The sequence below is a fragment of the Chinchilla lanigera genome, unplaced genomic scaffold (genome assembly GCF_000276665.1).
Source record: "Chinchilla lanigera isolate Chin_1 unplaced genomic scaffold, ChiLan1.0 scaffold00141, whole genome shotgun sequence".
Taxonomy (NCBI): Eukaryota; Metazoa; Chordata; class Mammalia; order Rodentia; family Chinchillidae; genus Chinchilla; species Chinchilla lanigera.
In genome coordinates, this window is record NW_004955542.1 from 487,328 (window position 1) to 506,584 (window position 19,257).

At 51.3% G+C, this 19,257-nt stretch overlaps 1 protein-coding gene across 3 annotated transcripts in view; it reads left to right on the forward strand.

The window, feature by feature from the left end:
- The window catches only part of Hdlbp (high density lipoprotein binding protein), a 61,292-nt gene extending 43,107 nt beyond the window's left edge, over window positions 1-18,185 (forward strand). For all 3 annotated transcript variants that reach the window (XM_005411130.2, XM_005411132.2, XM_005411131.2), the window contains exons 13-28: window positions 874-978; window positions 1,211-1,324; window positions 2,493-2,579; window positions 2,751-2,882; window positions 6,669-6,887; window positions 9,494-9,715; window positions 9,797-10,015; window positions 10,587-10,725; window positions 12,386-12,531; window positions 13,512-13,616; window positions 13,778-13,912; window positions 14,922-15,065; window positions 16,864-17,049; window positions 17,121-17,237; window positions 17,407-17,532; window positions 17,686-18,185. In XM_005411130.2, the coding sequence (XP_005411187.1) occupies window positions 874-978; window positions 1,211-1,324; window positions 2,493-2,579; window positions 2,751-2,882; window positions 6,669-6,887; window positions 9,494-9,715; window positions 9,797-10,015; window positions 10,587-10,725; window positions 12,386-12,531; window positions 13,512-13,616; window positions 13,778-13,912; window positions 14,922-15,065; window positions 16,864-17,049; window positions 17,121-17,237; window positions 17,407-17,532; window positions 17,686-17,772 (2,283 nt within the window). In that variant the 3' untranslated portion in view covers window positions 17,773-18,185. The remainder of the gene's footprint in view (window positions 1-873; window positions 979-1,210; window positions 1,325-2,492; window positions 2,580-2,750; window positions 2,883-6,668; window positions 6,888-9,493; window positions 9,716-9,796; window positions 10,016-10,586; window positions 10,726-12,385; window positions 12,532-13,511; window positions 13,617-13,777; window positions 13,913-14,921; window positions 15,066-16,863; window positions 17,050-17,120; window positions 17,238-17,406; window positions 17,533-17,685) is intronic.
- The last annotated feature ends 1,072 nt before the right edge of the window (window positions 18,186-19,257 follow it).

A 19,257-nucleotide genomic window follows, 5' to 3' on the forward strand; every position in this document is an offset into this window, starting at 1 on the left:
ACACATGAGGGTCCCTGGGTGCCTTTAAGAGTCCAGAAGAAAACAAACATGGCACAGTAAATAACTGCAGCAGTTTACCCCAGGGAGTCACTAATACTGTCTTCCTAGTGCTCAGGACCCAACTGCATCCAGAGTGTGGTCCAGCTTCCTGCCACCTTGTGGCCTCTCTGAGCTCAGTCCCTGGTCTCAGGTCTCTTTGCTCTAGCCCCCTTCCTAAGTGCCCTGTCCTGGAGTATCTTGTCCTGGAGTGTCTTCTGCATGCAGTCACTGAATCCTACCGTCTGATTCCAGTCTGCACTGCCAGAGCTCTTTAGAACGTTGCTTAGGCTGGTCTTCCTTCCCAGGATTCCAGCTGGCCTGTTCTGTATTTGCCTTATATTTTAAGGCCTGTGGAGGAAATTGAGACCCCTGTGGGTTCAGTGCATGTTGAACCATCCTTTCTTAATCACCTGTGCAGGGGGAGTGGTGCAGGAGGGAGCATTCCCTGCTCTACAGAGTGCTGAGCCTCTTAAGTAGCAAAGCTGGGCTCACCTGTAGTTCAGTAGAAACAAGTGCCAACTCCATGATCATTACTTCCCTCATAGTACATCTGGCTGAAGGGTCCTGTGGTCAGTTCTTCCGTTGTACTTTCTTCAGGGAGCTAATAGCATAACTGGATTGTGACTGCTGTTGGAGCAGACATCCATCATGGGCACCAATGACCTATGGCTCCCAGGGGTGACTTAGGGAGCTTCTTGGACACCATCTTACCTACTGCTGGTGAGAGCTAGGCTGTGTGGTGATGGTCCTCTGGCTTCCAATGCCTCCTGGTTTATAAGGGAGATTTACTAGCTTGCTTATGATAAATGACATCTGCCTACTTCATATTTTCAGGAAAATGAGCGTACCAAGGATCTAATCATTGAGCAGAGATTTCATCGCACAATCATTGGGCAGAAAGGTGAACGGATCCGTGAAATTCGTGATAAATTCCCAGAGGTAAAGGTTTGCCAAAGGCATTCTTTTTTATTTTATTATATACTTTGCAGTAGGCCTATGTACTAGGGAAACACTGCACTACTGAACTACATCCCCAGGCTCAAAGGCATTCTTAATCACTCTAAAGAGTAGTGTAATGTATACTTAAGTAGCGTAATGTATACTTAAGAAGAATTCAGCATTTTGACACCCAGTCCTAAGAATCAAACTCAGTTCTGATGATTTGTTGTAGGTTATCATCAACTTTCCAGACCCAGCACAAAAAAGTGACATTGTCCAACTCAGAGGGCCCAAGAATGAAGTGGAAAAATGCACCAAGTACATGCAGAAGATGGTGGCAGACCTGGTAGGGGACTTTCTACACCCTTTGGTGTGTAGCAGTGCTGGGGGTGGGGGAGGGTCACATCAGCACTCCTGATTCTGCTTCTTGGAGCCCAGTGTTGGGAATCGTCTGTTATCTCAGGTATGGGAAGAAGGTGGCGGTACCATCTCTCTCAATACCTGAATGCCCAGACTGATTGTAATTGCTAACCCTTCTGTGTTACACAATTCATGTGGGAGATTTCTCCTTTCTCGTACCCAATAACCTTATTTCCTTGAAGAGTCTTCAGATTCCTAGGTACAGAAAGTGTCCTATGCAGTAAGAATAGGGAGACTGCACAAGTGAAATGAGTTATTTATTTATTATTTTTCTCAAAATCTGAAATGGGAAAAGGTTTAGAAAGTGTGGAAGAGGGCTTGCTGGTAAGGCCATACACTGCCATTGTCCGTGGTCACTTGAGGGGGCTGCAGTGAGTGGATGCCTGCCCTGGGAGGTGACAGTGAGGGCCTCTTGGCTCTGTGAGCTGCTGCATAGCCGTGTGCTGGACTCCTCTGTTGGTCAGCCTTCCCATTACTGAGACACAGTACCAGATACCTAAACTAGAGGAAAGGTTTATTTTGGCTCATAGTCCCAGAGGCTTCAGCCCATGGTCAGCTGGGTCCAAGGCAAGAACACGGTAAAAGGCCTTTGGGAAGCAGCACAGAGGAAGGGACCAGGGACCAGATGTAGTTCCCAAGGTCATGACACATCCACCAGCAGTGTGCTTTTTACTAGTGACCTAGGCAGCTCCAGCCTCATCAGGTTGATAGTTGGAATTTACCATCACCATTCCCAAGCAAAGGAACTGAGTGCTGCCTTGATATGGACTCTGAGCCCTTCCTCAGCCCCAGAGCATGGTGGAGACAAGACTGCTGCTGATTGTAGATGTGTGGCTAGCACACTATAGGTTTTGCTGCATACTACTTACTATTCATGAAAGAGAGGACTTTAGATGGTATGACTATAAAACATGCCAGGTTGGTTAGTTGCCGAACAACTTATCTCATCTGTCCTCATGATGAACCTCTGAATGTGAGAAAGAAAGGAGGCTCCATGTCCTTGTTTGTCCATAACTCGCCTTGTCAAATTCTGGTGAAAACAGAGGCTTACTCTCTGGCATGGTGGTTAATTATGCTGCTCTTTTATTCTTAAGGTGGAAAACAGCTACTCAATTTCTGTTCCAATCTTCAAACAGTTTCACAAGAACATCATTGGAAAAGGAGGTGCAAACATTAAGAAGGTGACTGGCTTGTCCCCTGGGCCTTGGCTCCTCATGCCCCATCCCCTTAGCCCTGCACCACCCCCCATATTGTACACAGGAAAGAGGAACTGGGCCTTCCAGTCCCATGCTTGGGGCATCCACTGTGGGAGGACTCTCCTCAGCTTTTCATGTTCCTGTCACATCCCATAGATACGTGAAGAAAGCAACACCAAGATCGACCTTCCAGCAGAGAACAGCAACTCTGAGACCATCGTTATCACAGGCAAGCGTGCCAACTGCGAGGCTGCACGGAGTCGAATTCTGTCCATCCAGAAAGACCTGGTAATGGAGGTGTTTTATGACGGAGCCTTTCCCACTTCCTATGATGGAGAACTCTTGGCAGGGCCTCCAGGGCAAGCATGCAGGGTCTTAGGGCCCACACAGCTCATGAGAACACTGTGGCTTAAGCAGGCAGTGCCAACAGATTGACTGGCAGCTGTTGGACACTTGTCTCTTGATGGCCGTGTACTTGACCCCATAGCCATGGCATCAGGCTGGGGTACTTACTCTGTTAGGCTTTTCCTTTTTTTTTTTTTTTTTTTTTTAATTTATTTTAAAAATGAAAGAAGGAAAACATATTAACAAATGGACATCCATTTACAAAAAATAGCGTAAGAACAATACAGAGTTATAGACAAAGTGATAGGAAATTAAAAAGCATCAAGGGTCATTGTTTTGGCACCGGGAATCGAACTCAGGACCTTGCACTTGCCAGGCAAGTGCTTGTGCCACTGAGCTATATATATATCGCCGGCCCATATTAGGCATTTTCTTTTGCTCATTTTTATAAAAACTTGAAAATCACATATGAAAGTGCTTATTTTTTCTTCAGTTTTGTAAAAAAAGAAAACCATAAAATAAGCTACATAGACAGGCAGTGTGCCATTTGATAATCCTGATGTGTGTACCTGAGGAATCATCCCAATGAATACATCCATTGCCCCAATAAAACCCTCACCCCTCTGCATCACAGCTGCCCTGCCCTGCTCTGGCACCCTCGCCTCCCTCCCCCACTCACCCCAGGCAGCCCCCAATCTGCCTGCAGCCTCAGTGGGTGTGCATGAGGCCTGAGTCTGGGTGTTCTGCACTCTGCAAGTGGATCCTCAACACTCCACACTGCCATGCATGGAGTGGTCTCATCTTTGCTAGTGTTGTGTGCATGTGTGGTGCTTTGCCCAGCTCATGGCAGGATGGCATTTCCCTGTGGGTGGATTATCTGTTCTGCTTGGGTTTAGTGTCTGTAAGGAGTTTCCTCTGCTCTAAGGGGTCAAGTCCTTGAGCATGAAGCTGATAGTATTCCCATATGATCCTTACTGTCTACACTGCTGCTTCCTTCATTCAGGGCAAATGTAGTCTGTGTCACCATAAAATGACCTTTTATCTCAAAATATTCTTTGCACTGGGCGTGGTGGCGCATGCCTGGCTTTTAAACTTTTTTTGTTGTTTTTTGGTTTGGGTTTTTTCCCGGTACCTGGAATCAAACTCACAACCTTGTGCTTCCCAGGCGGGCACTGTGCCGCTGAGCTAAATCCCCAGCCTCGATCTCTGATTTTTAAAATGTGCTATTTATATTTGTGTTTATGCATTTGATATATCACACTTATTTACCTTTATTGTGTATATTTAACAAATTCGGTTAAATTGCATTTGTTTTTCTTTTTGATGTGGTGAACTATATATACCATAGAATTTAACATTTTTAAGTGTAATATAGTGGCATTAAATACATCTGCAGTTGTACAGCTATCACTCTGTCCCTTTTCCAGAACTTTATCATCATCCTAAACAGAAATTCCAAGCCCATACCAGGCGTGGTAGCACACACCTGTTGTAATCCCAGCACTCAGGAGGCTGAGGCAGGAGGATCATTGAGCATTTGAGGCCAGCCTGGGCTACAAAGTGAGCTGAAAGTCAGCCTGAACTGCATTGCGAGACCCTGTCTCAAAAAGACCCCCCCCACAAAAAAAAAAAAAAAAAACTTAAAGCCAGCCTGAACTGTATAGCAAGACCCTGTTTCAAAAAAGCCAAAAAGAAAAAGAAATTCTGAGCCCATTAGATGCTAACTTCCTCCCCGTCCCAGCACTTGGTCTGTTGAAAGGGGCTGTTCTGTATAGTTGGATTTCAGTCTGCCCTCTTAAGTCTGTTTTCCGTTTGTCCTCTTCTTGTTCCTCTTTTTTTTTTTTTTTTTTTTTTTGGATTGAGCGTCCTTTTGACCTGTCTCCTTTGCCTGCACAGCGGATGTAGCTGAGTCCCACACAGTTACCGTGTGCCCCTTCACCCCACGCCTGCCTCTCTGTGCTCCAGGTCTTGCCTTCATCATGTGTTACATACCCCACAGAACGTCACTGATCCATGGTTTAAAGTTCAGTTCTTTGAAGAGACTGAAATAATAAACAGTCTCCCATATTTCGCAGTAGTTGCCATCCCTGGAGCCAGCCCCCAGCTACTTGCTGTGGGCCATATTTCAGCCTTTCTCTGTGGAGGGTACCCTCCATGTTTCTCAGGTATGATTTCTGCTGCACTCATTTTCTCTATTTTTTTTTTAGATCGGGTTTCATTATGCAGCTCAGGCTGGCCTAGAACTCATGGCCATGATCCGCCTGCCTTGGATCTCCTTCGTTTCTGACAGTTGTGTTGTGTGTGGGTTTCTAGGCTGGGTTTCTGTCTTTTCCCCTCAGAACGCAGCTCAGGGTCTGCTCACTGACTTCATTTCCACAGGAAATCTGATGCTGCCACAGCTTTTTTTTGTGCATGCCAAATCTTCTGTATCTCCATTTTTGAGCAGTTGTGGTGTCTCTGTTGTTTTCTTTGAGTGATGTTCATGGAGCTACTTGGGTGTATGGGTTTAAAGTTTTTATCAGATTTGAGGTTTTGTTTGGTCATTGTTTGCAGACTTGTGAACCGGGTGGTCTCCTGGTACAGAGACCGAATTACCTGGATATTACTAGTCCTGCCCTTCAGGTGCATTGTTTGCAGTGTTAGAGCAGCTGACCTCCCTTCTCTGTGTGTGGGCGTTGTAGACACTGTATCATCTATGTTTCCAGTGCCCTGCATGGTCAGTCTTTCCTTTTTTTTTTTTTGAGGCACAGTCTAGGCTGGTCTTAAACTCACTATGTAGCCCAAGCTGGCCTCAAACTTGTGACAATCCTCCCGCCTCAGGCTCTGGAATTCTGGGATTATAGGCATGTGCCACCATGCTTGACTCTTACCTGACTTTTGAAAACAGACACATGTGGTTAAATACCTGTCCTCTACGCTTGGTCTGCTGACCCTAGTACTTACGTTACTTCTGGGTTGTTTCTTTTTTTTTTTTTTTTTTTTCTATTCTAAATTGTTTTTGCCAGTTTCTTTACAAGACTTTATTATTGTTGTTTCTTAATTCCTCTTAATATTTTTAAATGAGCTTAGTTGCATTGGAGCTGTGTGCTCCTTTTAGGACTTGCTTTAGTATTTGTTAGGTACAGAGGGAGCCAGGTTGAGCCAGACCAGGTATTGCCCACAGAGAGACCGGCCAGGAAGGTGTACAGCCCAGCTGCCTGCCAAGGCTACACAGCCCCAGGCTTTGCTGGGCCCCAGGCTGAGTATCTGAGGTGATATCCAGGGCAGTGTGAGCTGTTTCAGGCGGGCTTTGAGTGCTGCCCTCAGCTCAGGTTCCTTCTGTGTGCTGTTCCCCTTTGGGTTCTGGTCTTTTGCCTGTGCCCCTCCCCTGTTGGCTACAGCAACCTTTGGGACAGTCACATAGCTCTCCTTGTCTCTGCTTGTCACCTGTGTCTTGCAAGGCACCCATTCAAGTAAGGGGTAAATTCAGTTTATGCTACTTCAACTTGGCTGGAAGCACTGGCCAGAGGAGTTGCCCCACAGCTCTGTTGGACTCACCTCTGCTGTTGATTGAGGAGCCAGAGTCACAGCTCTCCTCCCACACTGTGACCAACGCTGCCCTCCCCACCCCAGCACACCTGTGCACAGTTCTGGGTCCCTTTTGGTTAGTCGTCTCCCACACCAGCCACACTGGTGGCCTTTCCTCGCTACACCACAGTGACCCCTCCTGCTGCTTGTGTTTGGTTTCAGGCAAACATAGCTGAGGTGGAGGTCTCTATCCCAGCCAAGCTGCATAACTCTCTCATTGGCACAAAGGGCCGCCTGATCCGCTCCATCATGGAGGAGTGTGGCGGGGTCCACATCCACTTTCCTGTTGAAGGTTCCGGAAGTGACACCGTTGTCATCAGAGGCCCTTCCTCGGATGTGGAGAAGGCGAAGAAGCAGCTCCTGCACCTGGCTGAGGAGAAGGTGAGCCGTAACCCCTATTCTTCTTGGTGTTGTTGAAAACCCTAAGCACCCTTCCTTCCTTCAGGTCTGGAAGCAGCTGTAAGGTACAGCTTTATGCCTCTGGGGCTTTGCTGCTCACTTCCAAATGTCCGTGCAGACAGTATGGAAAAGTTACTCATTGACATAGTTAAGGGTTTTTTCAGGAGAGGATTATTTTAAAGTATGACTTAGAGTAAAACTCAAGATTCTTTTTGTAGCGGGGCATAGTGACGCACGGCTGTAATCCCAGCACTCAGGAGGCTGAGGCAGAAGGATCGTTGGAAGTTTGAGACCAGCCTGGGCTACAGAGTGAGCTCAAGGCCAGCCTGAACTGCATAGCGAGACCCTGTCTCAAAAAGACAAAAAAAAAGATTCTTTTTGTATAGTTCTGACAGTCATGTGATTACCATACCATCAAAATGCAGTGGTACACCCCGCCCGGGATCTTCAGAGCATCACCTTTAGCCTTTCATCCAAACCCTCCTGTAGGTCTAGCTTTGGTTTTTTTGCTTCAGCAGCATGTTGGGTTCGGAGTAACTGTCCTTGCAGGACATCTATGGGTCAGCTGGCATAAATCCTGTCTCTGTTGCTATTAAACACTGCTGTTGCTGCTCCAGACCCTTTCCCTGTCTTGCATTTGGGAAGCAGCCTGCGAGTTTCTAGAAAACACTCGCACCTGCTTGGGATGAGTGGAGTCTGGAAATGGGAGCCAGCGAGGGCAGGCAGCTCAGCAGTCTCCACACTTCAGGCCCATTTCCCTCCAGTTCTTCAGGCCCTTTATCCTTCACTGGTGCTTATGGTTCTCAGCATACAGACATAGCAGACGGGGCATTTGGTTTATAGCTCTGTTTTTAGTGATACTGTATGTGGGCCTTTTTGCCTCATTTGGTGCTTAGCCTGTGGAAATGCATCTGAATTTGTACACAGTCTTCATTTAGAAGCTCATCCTTGTACCTCTCCAGACTCCCTTCTGCATGTGGAGATGGTGTTGCCTGCGGCAGCCTTCCCTGCTGTCTGTCCAGAAACTTCCTTCTGTGCCAAGTTTGTGAGAGCTCTGTAGGGAGTGTTGGATTTTGTCAGGTGCTTTTCCAGTATCTCCTCATGCGGTTGTAGATTTTTTTATTATCATCATCATTGTCATTTTGATGTCGTGTTGATAGATGCTGAGCTTGCATTTCTGAGGTAAACCCTCATGGTTTTAGTGTTATCTTTTACCATATTGCTGGGCTGGGTTTGCCTGATTCTTTAGCCTTTAGATAATGTTGTTATTTATGACCATGCAAAGAATCATGGATGCCTTCGTTCAGAAATTTAATTCTTTCCACAGTTCTGGCTGTAAACCACATTGGACAAGAACCAGATCACATTTCTCATAAACTCAACACTGAACCTAACCTAGGCATTGAATTTGATTTGGTTCTCATCCAGTTCAGTTTGTGACCAAACTCATGGAAAGAATTAAGGTCCTGAACCAAGGTTCCACTGTAGTAGATTCTCTTGATGTTTGATGAAACCAGCACTTAAAAAATAATAAACTTCTACCCAGGTGTGGTTGTGTACGACTGTAATCCCAGCCCTCTAGGAAGTTGAAGCAGGTGGATTTCAAGTTCAGACTCCGTTTGCACAATTTTTTAGCAACTTGGTGGGACCCTATCTAAAAATAAGAAAGGGCTGAGGGCTGGGCATGGTGGCACAGGCTTGTAATCCCAGCACTCTTAGGAGACTGAGCAGGAGCTCTCTGCAAGCTCAAGGCCAGCCTGTACTACGTAGCAGGACCCTGTCTCAAAAGAAAAGGGTTGGGTATACTCAGTGCCAGGCTCTAACCCATCCCCAGGACCATAGAAGAAAGAGAAAAAAGCCCTGGTGTTTAACAGTTTGTGTGCTAGCTGTCCATTTCTTCCCTGTGTCCTTCCTCTGTGCTCTGTGAGCCAGTGTCGGGTCTACAGGAAGGCAAAAGATGGCCCTGTGGTCCACACGTGACCACTTTCTAAGATGAGTCTGTCAAAGGCACTGGTGTCTGTCAGAAACTCATAACGTCTGGCTCTTGCTGGGTCTGATACCCTGGTGTCATACACGGGGCTTGTGCTACCACAGCCTGAAAGCTCTCTGTACACTGTGGCCTGGGCTTATGACTCTCCAAACTATGTAGGGTGCTGCTGTCTCCTGTGGGCCAGTTTGTCACGCTGGGATTGTGGGAGGGAGGAAGGGACGGAGGAAGGAAGGAAGGAGCACTGGTCTGGGAGTACAGATTGCTGGGACAAGATTTCTCCAGGGGTGCATTCTGCCCACACCTCATGCTGCATGTGGCTGCACCTCAGCCGATCGGGCAGCCAAGAGAGGCTCGGTCACTGCTGCTGAGCAACAGGACTGGGCTTCCCAGCCTGTGTGCTCAGTCGTGGTAGAGGCTGGCTGCATGTGCAGTCCGTTAAGCACATCAATTTGAAGTGAACCTTAGAACTGCTGTAGTGTCAAGCTTCTGGGGCCTGTGGGGCGCTTGCTCCACACCACTGTCCTCTAGCATGCACGTTCTCTGCACTGTGGTCCAGGCAAGTGGGGTAGGGCTGACACGCACAGAGTTGTTTCTGCAGCAAACCAAGAGTTTCACTGTGGACATTCGAGCCAAGCCAGAGTACCACAAATTCCTCATCGGTAAAGGGGGAGGCAAAATCCGCAAGGTGCGTGACAGCACCGGAGCCCGCATCATATTCCCAGCTGCAGAGGACAAGGACCAGGACCTGATCACCATCATAGGAAAGGAGGACGCTGTCCGGGAGGCACAGAGGGAGCTGGAGGCCCTGATCCAGAACCTGGTAGGGAGCAGGGCCTTGGCTGTGGGCTCCATCGGACATCGTTGGTGTGGCAGCTCATCCTCCATTCTTTGAATGCCACAGGACAACGTGGTTGAAGACTACATGCTGGTGGACCCCAAGCACCACCGCCATTTTGTCATCAGAAGGGGCCAGGTGCTGAGGGAGATTGCTGAGGAGTATGGTGGAGTGATGGTCAGCTTCCCACGCTCGGGCACACAGAGCGACAAGGTCACCCTCAAGGGCGCCAAGGACTGCGTGGAAGCAGCTAAGAAGCGCATCCAGGAGATCATCGAGGACCTGGTGAGTTGGGGTTTCGGTGTCAGCACTCATCATTGGTGACCACTCTGCAGAGCACAGGCTTATGCTCCCTCTCGCCTCACAACCTGATAGTGGCTTGGGGCACCCTCACCAAGCCCCAAACTGTGACCACAGAAGGTCCCTCTTTCTAGATACACTGGCATATGCCTGAAATCCCAGCTATTCTGGAAGCTGAGAAAGTAGTATTGCAAGTTCAAGGCCAGGCTGGGCAACTTAGCAAGACCCTCCCTCAAAGTAACAAACAGAAGTGGCTAGGGATGTAGCTCAGTAGTAGAGCACCCCTGGGTTCCGTCCTCCCTAGTACCAGTATCACACAAAAAAAAGGTTCCTCTCAGCCAGTGTGGCTATACTGCCCCTGGTTAACATGGTGTAGTGCTTTCTGCCTGTGGGACCTGCTCCAGAGAAGGCCTACTCCCCCTACCCCACCCAGTCATAAAGGAGGTCTAGGTTCCCCTAAAGTGGACAGCTGTGTACCAAGGAAAGGTAGGGAAAGTGCTGCACCGACCTGAGGAATTCACCCTTACTTCCTCCTCTCTCTGCATCCACTCTGCAGGAGGCTCAAGTGACAGTGGAGTGTGCTATTCCCCAGAAGTTCCATCGATCTGTCATGGGCCCCAAAGGTTCCAGGATCCAGCAGATCACTCGGGATTACAATGTTCAGATCAAGTTCCCAGACAGAGAGGAGACCCCTGGTGAGTGCCACCAGCAAGTCTGCTGTCCACATCCCTGTGGCCCTCCTACCCAACTCAGCCTAGCGCTGGAGTGATGCGTGAACACTGCCATGGATTGCAGGAGTTCGGGGCCATCTTCGGTCTCTGCTGATGGGCTGCTGCAGGGTTCCTAGGGCAACAGGCTGGAAGCCCTTGCTCAGTCCCCCTGCTTCTTGGGATGTCATGTGACTTCAACTGTGGCGGTACAGGTAGCATGTCCCCACAAGGGGGCCACAGTAGTCTGCATGAGAGAGGGCAGCAGCTCTCCTAGGGCCTTTCAGCACCAGGTGACCTATTTGTTGCTTGCTTCTGCTGTGTGCTCAGCGACAGGCAGGCGGGTGGGAGCAGAGGAAACAGGTGTGGTAGAAAGATGTCTGTGTGGGCACCGTGGCTGCCTCTCACCAGCTGTGCACTTGTGAATGGTGTGCATAGCTCCTGGGGTCAGCCTTGCTGGCCTATGGTCCAGCCTGTGACCCTGCAGCCTCTGCTTTCTGCTCTCTGCTGGTTTGACAGCCACAGGGCTCATCAGGTATACCCTCCATCTTCCTGGAAAGACAGGTGCTTTGTACAGGCAGTGAGTTAAATCATGCATGATTCACACTTTGGAGAAAAACTAGACCTGTTTGCCTCTCTTCAGAGTCATGGGTTGTTTTTGGACTCCTCCCCTTTTACACATTTGTTTTTTCTTCTGAATCATTTGAGTCTCAGTGATGTTTGGGTTTGGGTGTTTTGTCTGTTTGGTTGGTTGGTTGGTTTTCTTGAGACAGGATCTCATTATGTAATTCAGGCTGGCCTTGAACTCAGTATGTAGCCTAGGCTGGCCTCAGACTCTCAGCTATCCTCCTACATCAGCCTCCCAAGTGCTGGGATTATAGGCATGCACTACTATGCCCGGTCTGAGTGTAACATTTAGACACCCTTACCCATATTTTCTAAAAACGAGGACAATTGTCTTCTACAACCATAGCACACTCGTCAAAGTCAGGCCTAAAGTCCAGCTAGCATTCACTGCTGCTTGGCTAGGGTGGCGATCCTCAGGCAGCATGTTCTTCTGTCTCCTGTCAGTCTCCTGTTCATGCTTTGTATCACATGGGCTCCAGGTTCTGTCTTGCTCCATGGACAGATGTTGTTTGGTGCATGCATGGTCTCCAGGTGGCTCATGGGTCCCCATCATCCCTCTGGAGCTTTTTCTTACTCCTTGGCACAAGGAGCTGCAGGCTTGTGCTGGCATCTCGCTCATGGTCCCCCTCACTGCCTCTTGGCTCATCTGGACCAGGCCAGGGCCCACTCCTGCCTAGAAGTCAGTCTCCCCACACAGTGGAACTGCACACTCCTGTGGCTTATCTGTGCCTCCTTACACCTCTGAGGTTGCTGTGGGCACCATAGGAAGGTGAGGACGGAGGTGCAGAACTCATGGCCCCCCTGGGAGGCTGTCAATGTCTCCCAAGCTGGGAAGCCCCACGTGGGCTTTCTGCTCTCCCTACCCATACTGTGATCTCCTGGAGGACAAGTGAGGCACTCCTCCCGCTTCCCGCCAGTATATGTAGCAGATGCTTAACAAGGGATTCAAAATGCAGACCAGTGTGTGCTGCAGAGCCAGACCGTCAGAGCAGCTGTCAGCTGCCCTCTTCCTCTGTTCTAGCTCATGGCATGGAACACACCATCCAGGAGAATGGAGACGAAGCCAGTGAGGGCAGAGAGGCTGACCCCGGTTCGCCCAGGAGGTGCGACATCATCACCATCTCTGGCCGGAAAGAGAAGTGTGAGGCCGCCAAGGAAGCTTTGGAGGTTTGTCTGCCTCCCCAAATCCTCCCCACAGCCCATTGCCACCTGAGTGATGGCGGACAGTGGATCTCGTCATGGGGTCCTCAAGTACAAGCATCTGGCTGTGCCAGGTGCCTCGATGTGTAGGGCCCAGGGAGGGCTCTTCCTTTCAACAGGACTTGGGGCCCAAGTCCCCTTCCCCAGGCAGCAATGTGGAGTCCAGTCTCTGAGACCCATGGGCAGTAGGGTAAAGGTGACATCTCCCTCTTAGGAGGTGGGGGTCACCCAGTCCAGGGTTATTACAATGGTGAGCCACTTCTACAGCAAGCATTTGTGGGGCGCTACCTACGTCAGTGATGGGGAACCTTGTAGAGACGGAGTACCCAAACTGCAACCCAAAGCCCGCTTATTTATTTTAAAGCGGCAACACTGCAATTAAACTTGAATACTGAGGTGTTTTTTGAGACAGGGTCTCGCTATGCAGTTCAGGCTGGCCTTGAGCTCACTTTGTAGCCCAGGCTGGTCTCAAACTCACAGTGATCCTCCTGCCTCAGCCTCCCAAGTGCTAAGATTACAGGCATGCACCACCACGCCTGGCTGAGGTTTCAGTTGAGGATAAATGACTGTTGTCTGACTAGGCACATGTGCCATAGGATCACCATCACCAGCCTCGGTGTCCATCCTTTAAGTGTTCCCCCAGCACTGTGCACATCAGCGCTTGTGCCAAGGCGCACTTCACATGTGGTACATGCTGTGAAGGAGCCGACTGCAGAGGTAAACAGGATGGCAAGGGTTAGAGTGCTCATCACCTCAGGGGCAGCTAGGAATCAGGCCTCTCCCCAGTGCCTTAGCCTGCAGCTGTTCAGGAAGGCAAATGTGCCCCAGCATGGGCTCCTCGTCCTGTGTTGTCCCTCACGAGTTACAGTGGCAGTAGGGCTCACTGGTGTCAGCAGAGCTCTTTTCCTGTCGCTTCCTGGGCCACTCTGCCCTTATCCTCCCTCCAGGCACTCGTTCCAGTCACCATTGAAGTGGAGGTACCCTTTGACCTTCACCGCTACATCATTGGGCAGAAGGGAAGCGGGATCCGCAAGATGATGGACGAGTTTGAGGTGAGCTCGAGAGACTGCCTGCAAAAGCAGGGTGGGCCTCCTGCTGGGTGGGCCTCCTTTCTCTCCTCTGGCTCCTGTGCTTCAGGCTGTGGTCCCAGACCAGACAGACTCAGTGTTGTTGTGGGCTCAGAAACCTGCTCTGCTCTGTGTCCGTGGCACAGGTGAACATACATGTCCCAGCTCCCGAGTTGCAGTCTGACGTCATCGCCATCACAGGCCTTGCTGCCAATCTGGACAGGGCCAAGGCAGGGCTGCTGGAGCGTGTGAAAGAACTGCAGGCTGAGCAAGAAGACCGGGTGAGTGGGGACAGGGCTGCCCACCAGGGGCAGGGATGGGGGCACTGTGGGCACTCTGCCGACTTTTGGGGCCTGAGGGCTTGCTGGGGAAGGAAAGGTGCTCAGGGCAAAGACACTCTTCTCGTAATGAGAAGAGACAGAGTGGGGCTGTTGTGTTAATTTGCAGTTCAGCCACATCAGGAGAAACATCTTCCCTGCAGGAAGGTGGGGCTTGGGCCCTAGGCTGCAGACTGGCTCGCAGTGGGTAAGACCCTGCCTTGCCCCTGGCACAGCACCCAGGAGCTAATGCAGATGTGTCAGAGTCCTGGGCTCTTCCCAGGGCAGGGCATTTTTTGTGCCTCCACCTGCTCACCCTCACAAGCCTGCTACCGGGTGTGAGCAGGCCCTGTGCAGGCCTTGGGGCCATCTGTCCCTAGACACTCCTAGTGCTCTGTTCATGCCTCATCCAGACCCAGCCCTGACAGACCCAGAACACATTCTTCCAACAGACTTCCTCAGATCCCTGACTCACAAATGGGGAAATAGGGCCAAGAGCTCAAGCAGCTCACTGCCTGGCTGTGTCAGGCTTGAGTCCAGAGCCCGCCCTCATGGGTGGGCAGCAGTGGTCAGAGCATCCTTAGTTAAAGAATGTGCTCAGAGAAAACAAAACAACAACAACAACAACAAAAAAAAAACCCACTGTTAAAAGGCATTGTTTATTGGGGGCCAGGGATGTAGCTCAGTGGCATAAGCACTTGCCTGGCAAGCCTGAGGTCATGAGTTCAATTCCTAGTACAAAAAAAAAAAAAAAAGAAAATGTGCTCAAGGTAGAGTGGGCATGGCCTCTTATTCCCACACTAAGTAGGTGATTGAGGTGGCAAGGGCCAGGCAGAGACACCTCACTCTCTGGGACCCAGAGGGTTGACTCATGGCTAAGGACCTGGTGGCAGTGGGCCATGGGGGCATATGGCCCAGCTGCAGATGGGGTGCTCTCCCAAGTGAGGCCTCATGCTTGTCATTTCACTTACAGGCTCTAAGGAGTTTCAAACTGAATGTCACTGTAGACCCCAAATATCATCCCAAGATTATTGGGAGGAAAGGGGCAGTGATCACCCAAATCCGCTTGGAGCATGATGTGAACATCCAGTTTCCGGATAAGGATGATGGAAGCCAGGTAAGGAGGGACCCAGCTGAGATGCTGGGTTTGAGCATCTTAGGGGCACTCGGACTGTGACCTTTCCCTGTCCTGCGAAGTCACTCTAAACTTATGTTCTGGCTGAAAGTAGGCCGAATTGAGAGTGAGTGGCTGGTCTCTGCGGATCCAGTTTTGGCTTCAGGTTTGGCTGTCTTTGCCCTTGCCAGTTGGGTGAGGCTTCTGGGACAGCGTGTGTCCTCTGGGGTCCTGGGCCATTTTCCTCAGTGCCCACTTGGTCCCTCCTTGGTGAGCAGCAGAGTTCAGCTGGTCCTTTCTGAGCCGTCACACCTGCAGGCGCACACTGTTCCCCAGTTGTCGGGGCTCAGGAGGCAGACGGCCCGAGACAGCAGGGTCTGGTTCCTTGCAGCCCCCTGCTGCCCCGTATCTCTCTGGCTTGCTCTCATACACATGGGTGCCAGGGGCCGCCCTGACTTCAGTGGAGCCTCTGCTCTTGGGGTGTGGGCGACTCTGCCTTGTTTGCCCTGGAAGCCCAGCAGCTCACTAGGCACTCTGGCCACGGGACCTGGCCAAGTCTCCCAGCCCTCAAGCATGTCTGCAGTTCTCGCTCTTCCTTTGTCTTCACGATCACTTGCACACCTCATTCCTGGACACCAGTAGGCTGGGATCCCCTCAGGCCTTGCCTTCGACTCCCTGGGCTCCTCCTTCGAATGACGTTTTTCTCAGTGCCTTTGCTTGCCTTTACCTCGGTGCCTGTAGTGGATGTATTTATACGACTAGTTTTCTCACTTGAATCTTTGGTTATCCTGACTGCTCTTAGGAATTTGGCTGTCTTAAACTTGTGCCCCTGCTGCCCTTGCCATGTTGTTTTACCTTTGCACCTAGACCATGTTAGCTGATATTCAGGGTCAGCAGGCATACCCTTCTTCATACACAGCCCTTCGCTGGGAGTTCTTCACTTGCAGTGTTGGCCCTGTGGCATTGCTGACCTCACCCTCCTCTCAGTCTGGATGGGAATTCCTCACACTCCCACCTTTTGCTGTGTCTCGGGGTGTTGACTCTCGTTCTCTGGCCCATCTCTGCATGTTCTGTTCTTTCACATGGACCTGCCACTTCTGCATCTGTCCTGAGGATCATGGGTCATCGTTACTGTTTTTCCTGCAGTATGCGGGAACTGTCTGTCTGCTCACCTCAGGGTCACGCAGAGCAGGGGCTCTCTGGTGATGGAGCAGGAAATCCTCCTGGTGGGCAGGGGAGTGGGAAGCTGCAGGCTGAGGGCTTTGCTTCTGCCTCCCTGGAGTCCACATCTCCATGGAGTGTCCTTTCTAGTCCTGTATTTGACTGTCTTGTGAGTGGGGCTTGGGAATGGACAGGCATTGAATGGGTGCTGTCCGGATGGTGAGTATTTCCCCTGAGGTGAGGCCTGCATTGGGCCAAGCCCTGCACCAGCCCTACTGGGTCATCCCTGTGGGCCTCCCACCTCCTGTGCACTATGCTCATGCTTCTTGGTTTGGCTTGGTTTGGGTTAGTCTTATAAACACTTACATTTTATCAGTATATGTCTGCAGTGCATAATGATTACATTTACCTTGGGGAGTTGGCATACGTACATAGCATGTCTCAGTTGTTTTTCACATCCCCTACCACTCCCCTCCATTTCTTAGTCCCCTTTTCTTTCGAAAAAGAGCAATGTTCCTGTTCCCTTTTATTGGTTTTTTTTTTGTTGTTGTTGTTCTTTATTTTATGCTGTGGGTTTCACATAGAGAAGAAACTATGCAGTACCTAAGCTGTGTGTCCCAATTGCCTTCTCCACTTTCAGCCCCAGGACCAAATCACCATCACTGGGTATGAGAAGAACACAGAAGCTGCCCGGGATGCCATCCTGAAGATCGTGGGTGAGCTTGAGCAGATGGTGTCTGAGGACGTCCCCCTGGACCACCGTGTCCATGCCCGCATCATTGGTGCCCGTGGCAAAGCCATCCGCAAAATCATGGATGAGTTCAAGGTAAGCCCCACAAGCCAGCAGTGGGGAGACCCACTCTCCCCGACCACCCAACAATGTTGTCCTGCTTCCAGGTGGACATTCGTTTCCCCCAGAGCGGAGCCCCTGACCCCAACTGTGTCACTGTGACGGGGCTCCCAGAGAATGTGGAGGAGGCCATTGACCACATCCTCAACCTTGAGGAAGAATACGTGAGTCCTGAGTGGGCAGGATCTTGGGACCCCAGACCCCACCAAAAGCCTGTGGTGACTGGCGGGGAAGGGGCGAATATGTGGTGGGTGCCCTCTGTACCTCCCAGGGAATGCCATGCAAAGGCCAGCCACCTTGGACCACAGGCAGACATGCCACCCCTGTCCACAGCTGGCTGACGTGGTAGACAGCGAGGCGCTACAGGTTTACATGAAGCCCCCAGTGCACGAGGAGGCCAAGGCCCCGTCCAAGGGCTTTGTGGTGCGGGACGCCCCCTGGGCCAGCAGCAGTGAGAAGGTCAGCACACATGGGAGATGGGCAGCTGCTGCCTCTGCCCTTGACAGTCGTGGGCTGGTGGGACCAGTGTCTTGCGGGTGGCAGCAGCTTTGGATGCTGCTTGAGTGTAGGCAGAATAAACCCATACTGAAGTTGCATACTCCCTCTCCACAGGCTCCTGACATGAGCAGCTCTGAGGAATTTCCCAGCTTTGGGGCACAGGTGGCCCCCAAGACCCTCCCCTGGGGTCCCAAACGATAATGATCAAAAAGCAGAAACCTTTCCAGCCTGCTGACCTGCACCCACCCGTACAGCAGTATGTCTCCACCCAGTCCAGCAGCTGGACCCTGATGAGTTGACGCTCTTCCCCTCCCTGAGGTCTTGCAGTGACGCCTGGCGGGCCGGCCCCATGTGGCCGTCCTCCAGGCCCAGTCGGCACCCAGCAACTCGGCGTCTGCCTCCGACACTGCTCCAGGACAGGTGCGCCACTGTCTGAAACACTAAGCCAAGGTAATTGAGCACCTCATGACCACATAGACTCCAGCTTCCTGTCCACCCAGCATGTGGTCAGCACTCTGACCTTCATTACCAGAGCTCCGCAGCAGCGGCTAGGAGTCGACTTCCTGTGTCATGACCTCAGGAAATAAATTTCCTTGACTTTATAAAAGCCAAAACGTTTGCCCTCTTCCTTTCCCATTCACTCCTGCCCCTGCCTGTCATCCAGACCTTCAGCTGCCAGGTCTGCCTAGTGCCAGGTGTTTGGGGTGGGAGGAAGGACCATCTTGGGAGCAGGAGTCGTCTGAGGCAGCTGGTCACCTGGGACCTTAGACAGTCCTGGTTATGCTTGTTTGGGGGTCTCTGCCGTGCCTCAGCCCCTTAGCCTGGTGCACAGAGCCTGGAGGCGAGGCTACCTGTGTGTGTGCTGCCTGGGTCCCCGTGGCTGCCACTGTGGCTTAGTGTGGCCTGAGACTCGTAGGGTGTAGGGGCAAGGGAGATGGATGCTTTCTCCTCAGTGAGGATGGCTGCACTTGCTTTTCAGCCCATCCTCGGCCCCATGCCCGCTCTCCCCAGACACCTCTTGTCCAGTTGCCTTCTTTCTACCTCACCGGTACAGTGGTCTCATGAGGGCCAGCGTTGCCCACATGGTTTGTATCGCTGGGGCCCACAGGGCTGGTGGGTGCCGAGCTCAAGGCCAGTGCCCACCCTCAGGCCAGTGGTTTGTGGCTGGCCCAACGCAGGGTGCTCAGAAGCAAGGGAGGGCAGGTTTCACAGTCCTGGGGCCAGGCTGTCACTTAGCCTGCACCAAGGAGCAAAGTGAGATAAGGACCAAAGCACCAGCAGCTGAGAGCCCTACCAGCTGAGTCCGCCCTTCCTCAGGGGTGTGGCAGGTGGCTGAGTGCTGGACCACTGGCCAGGCCCCTGGTCACCCTCACAAGGAAAAGCGGTCCCAAGCAGAGGCATCTCTGCCACGTGTGGGGACTGAGCAGGCCTAATGGCAGGTTGTCTGAGCCCAGGTACTTGGGTTCCTAGAATGACCAAACTACCCATCTCACAGCCGCCTTGCTGGATTCCAGCACTTCCACTAGGACACTTCCCCGAAGTCTCACTCGGCTTAGTAACTCAGGCTTGACACCTTTAGGCTACAGAACTCGCAAGTGGGCCCAGTCCCGGGGGTCTCATACCCCCACACGTGCCCACTTGCAGGAATTGGAAACACCTGCCTCACCTCCGTAGGCCATGACTCTG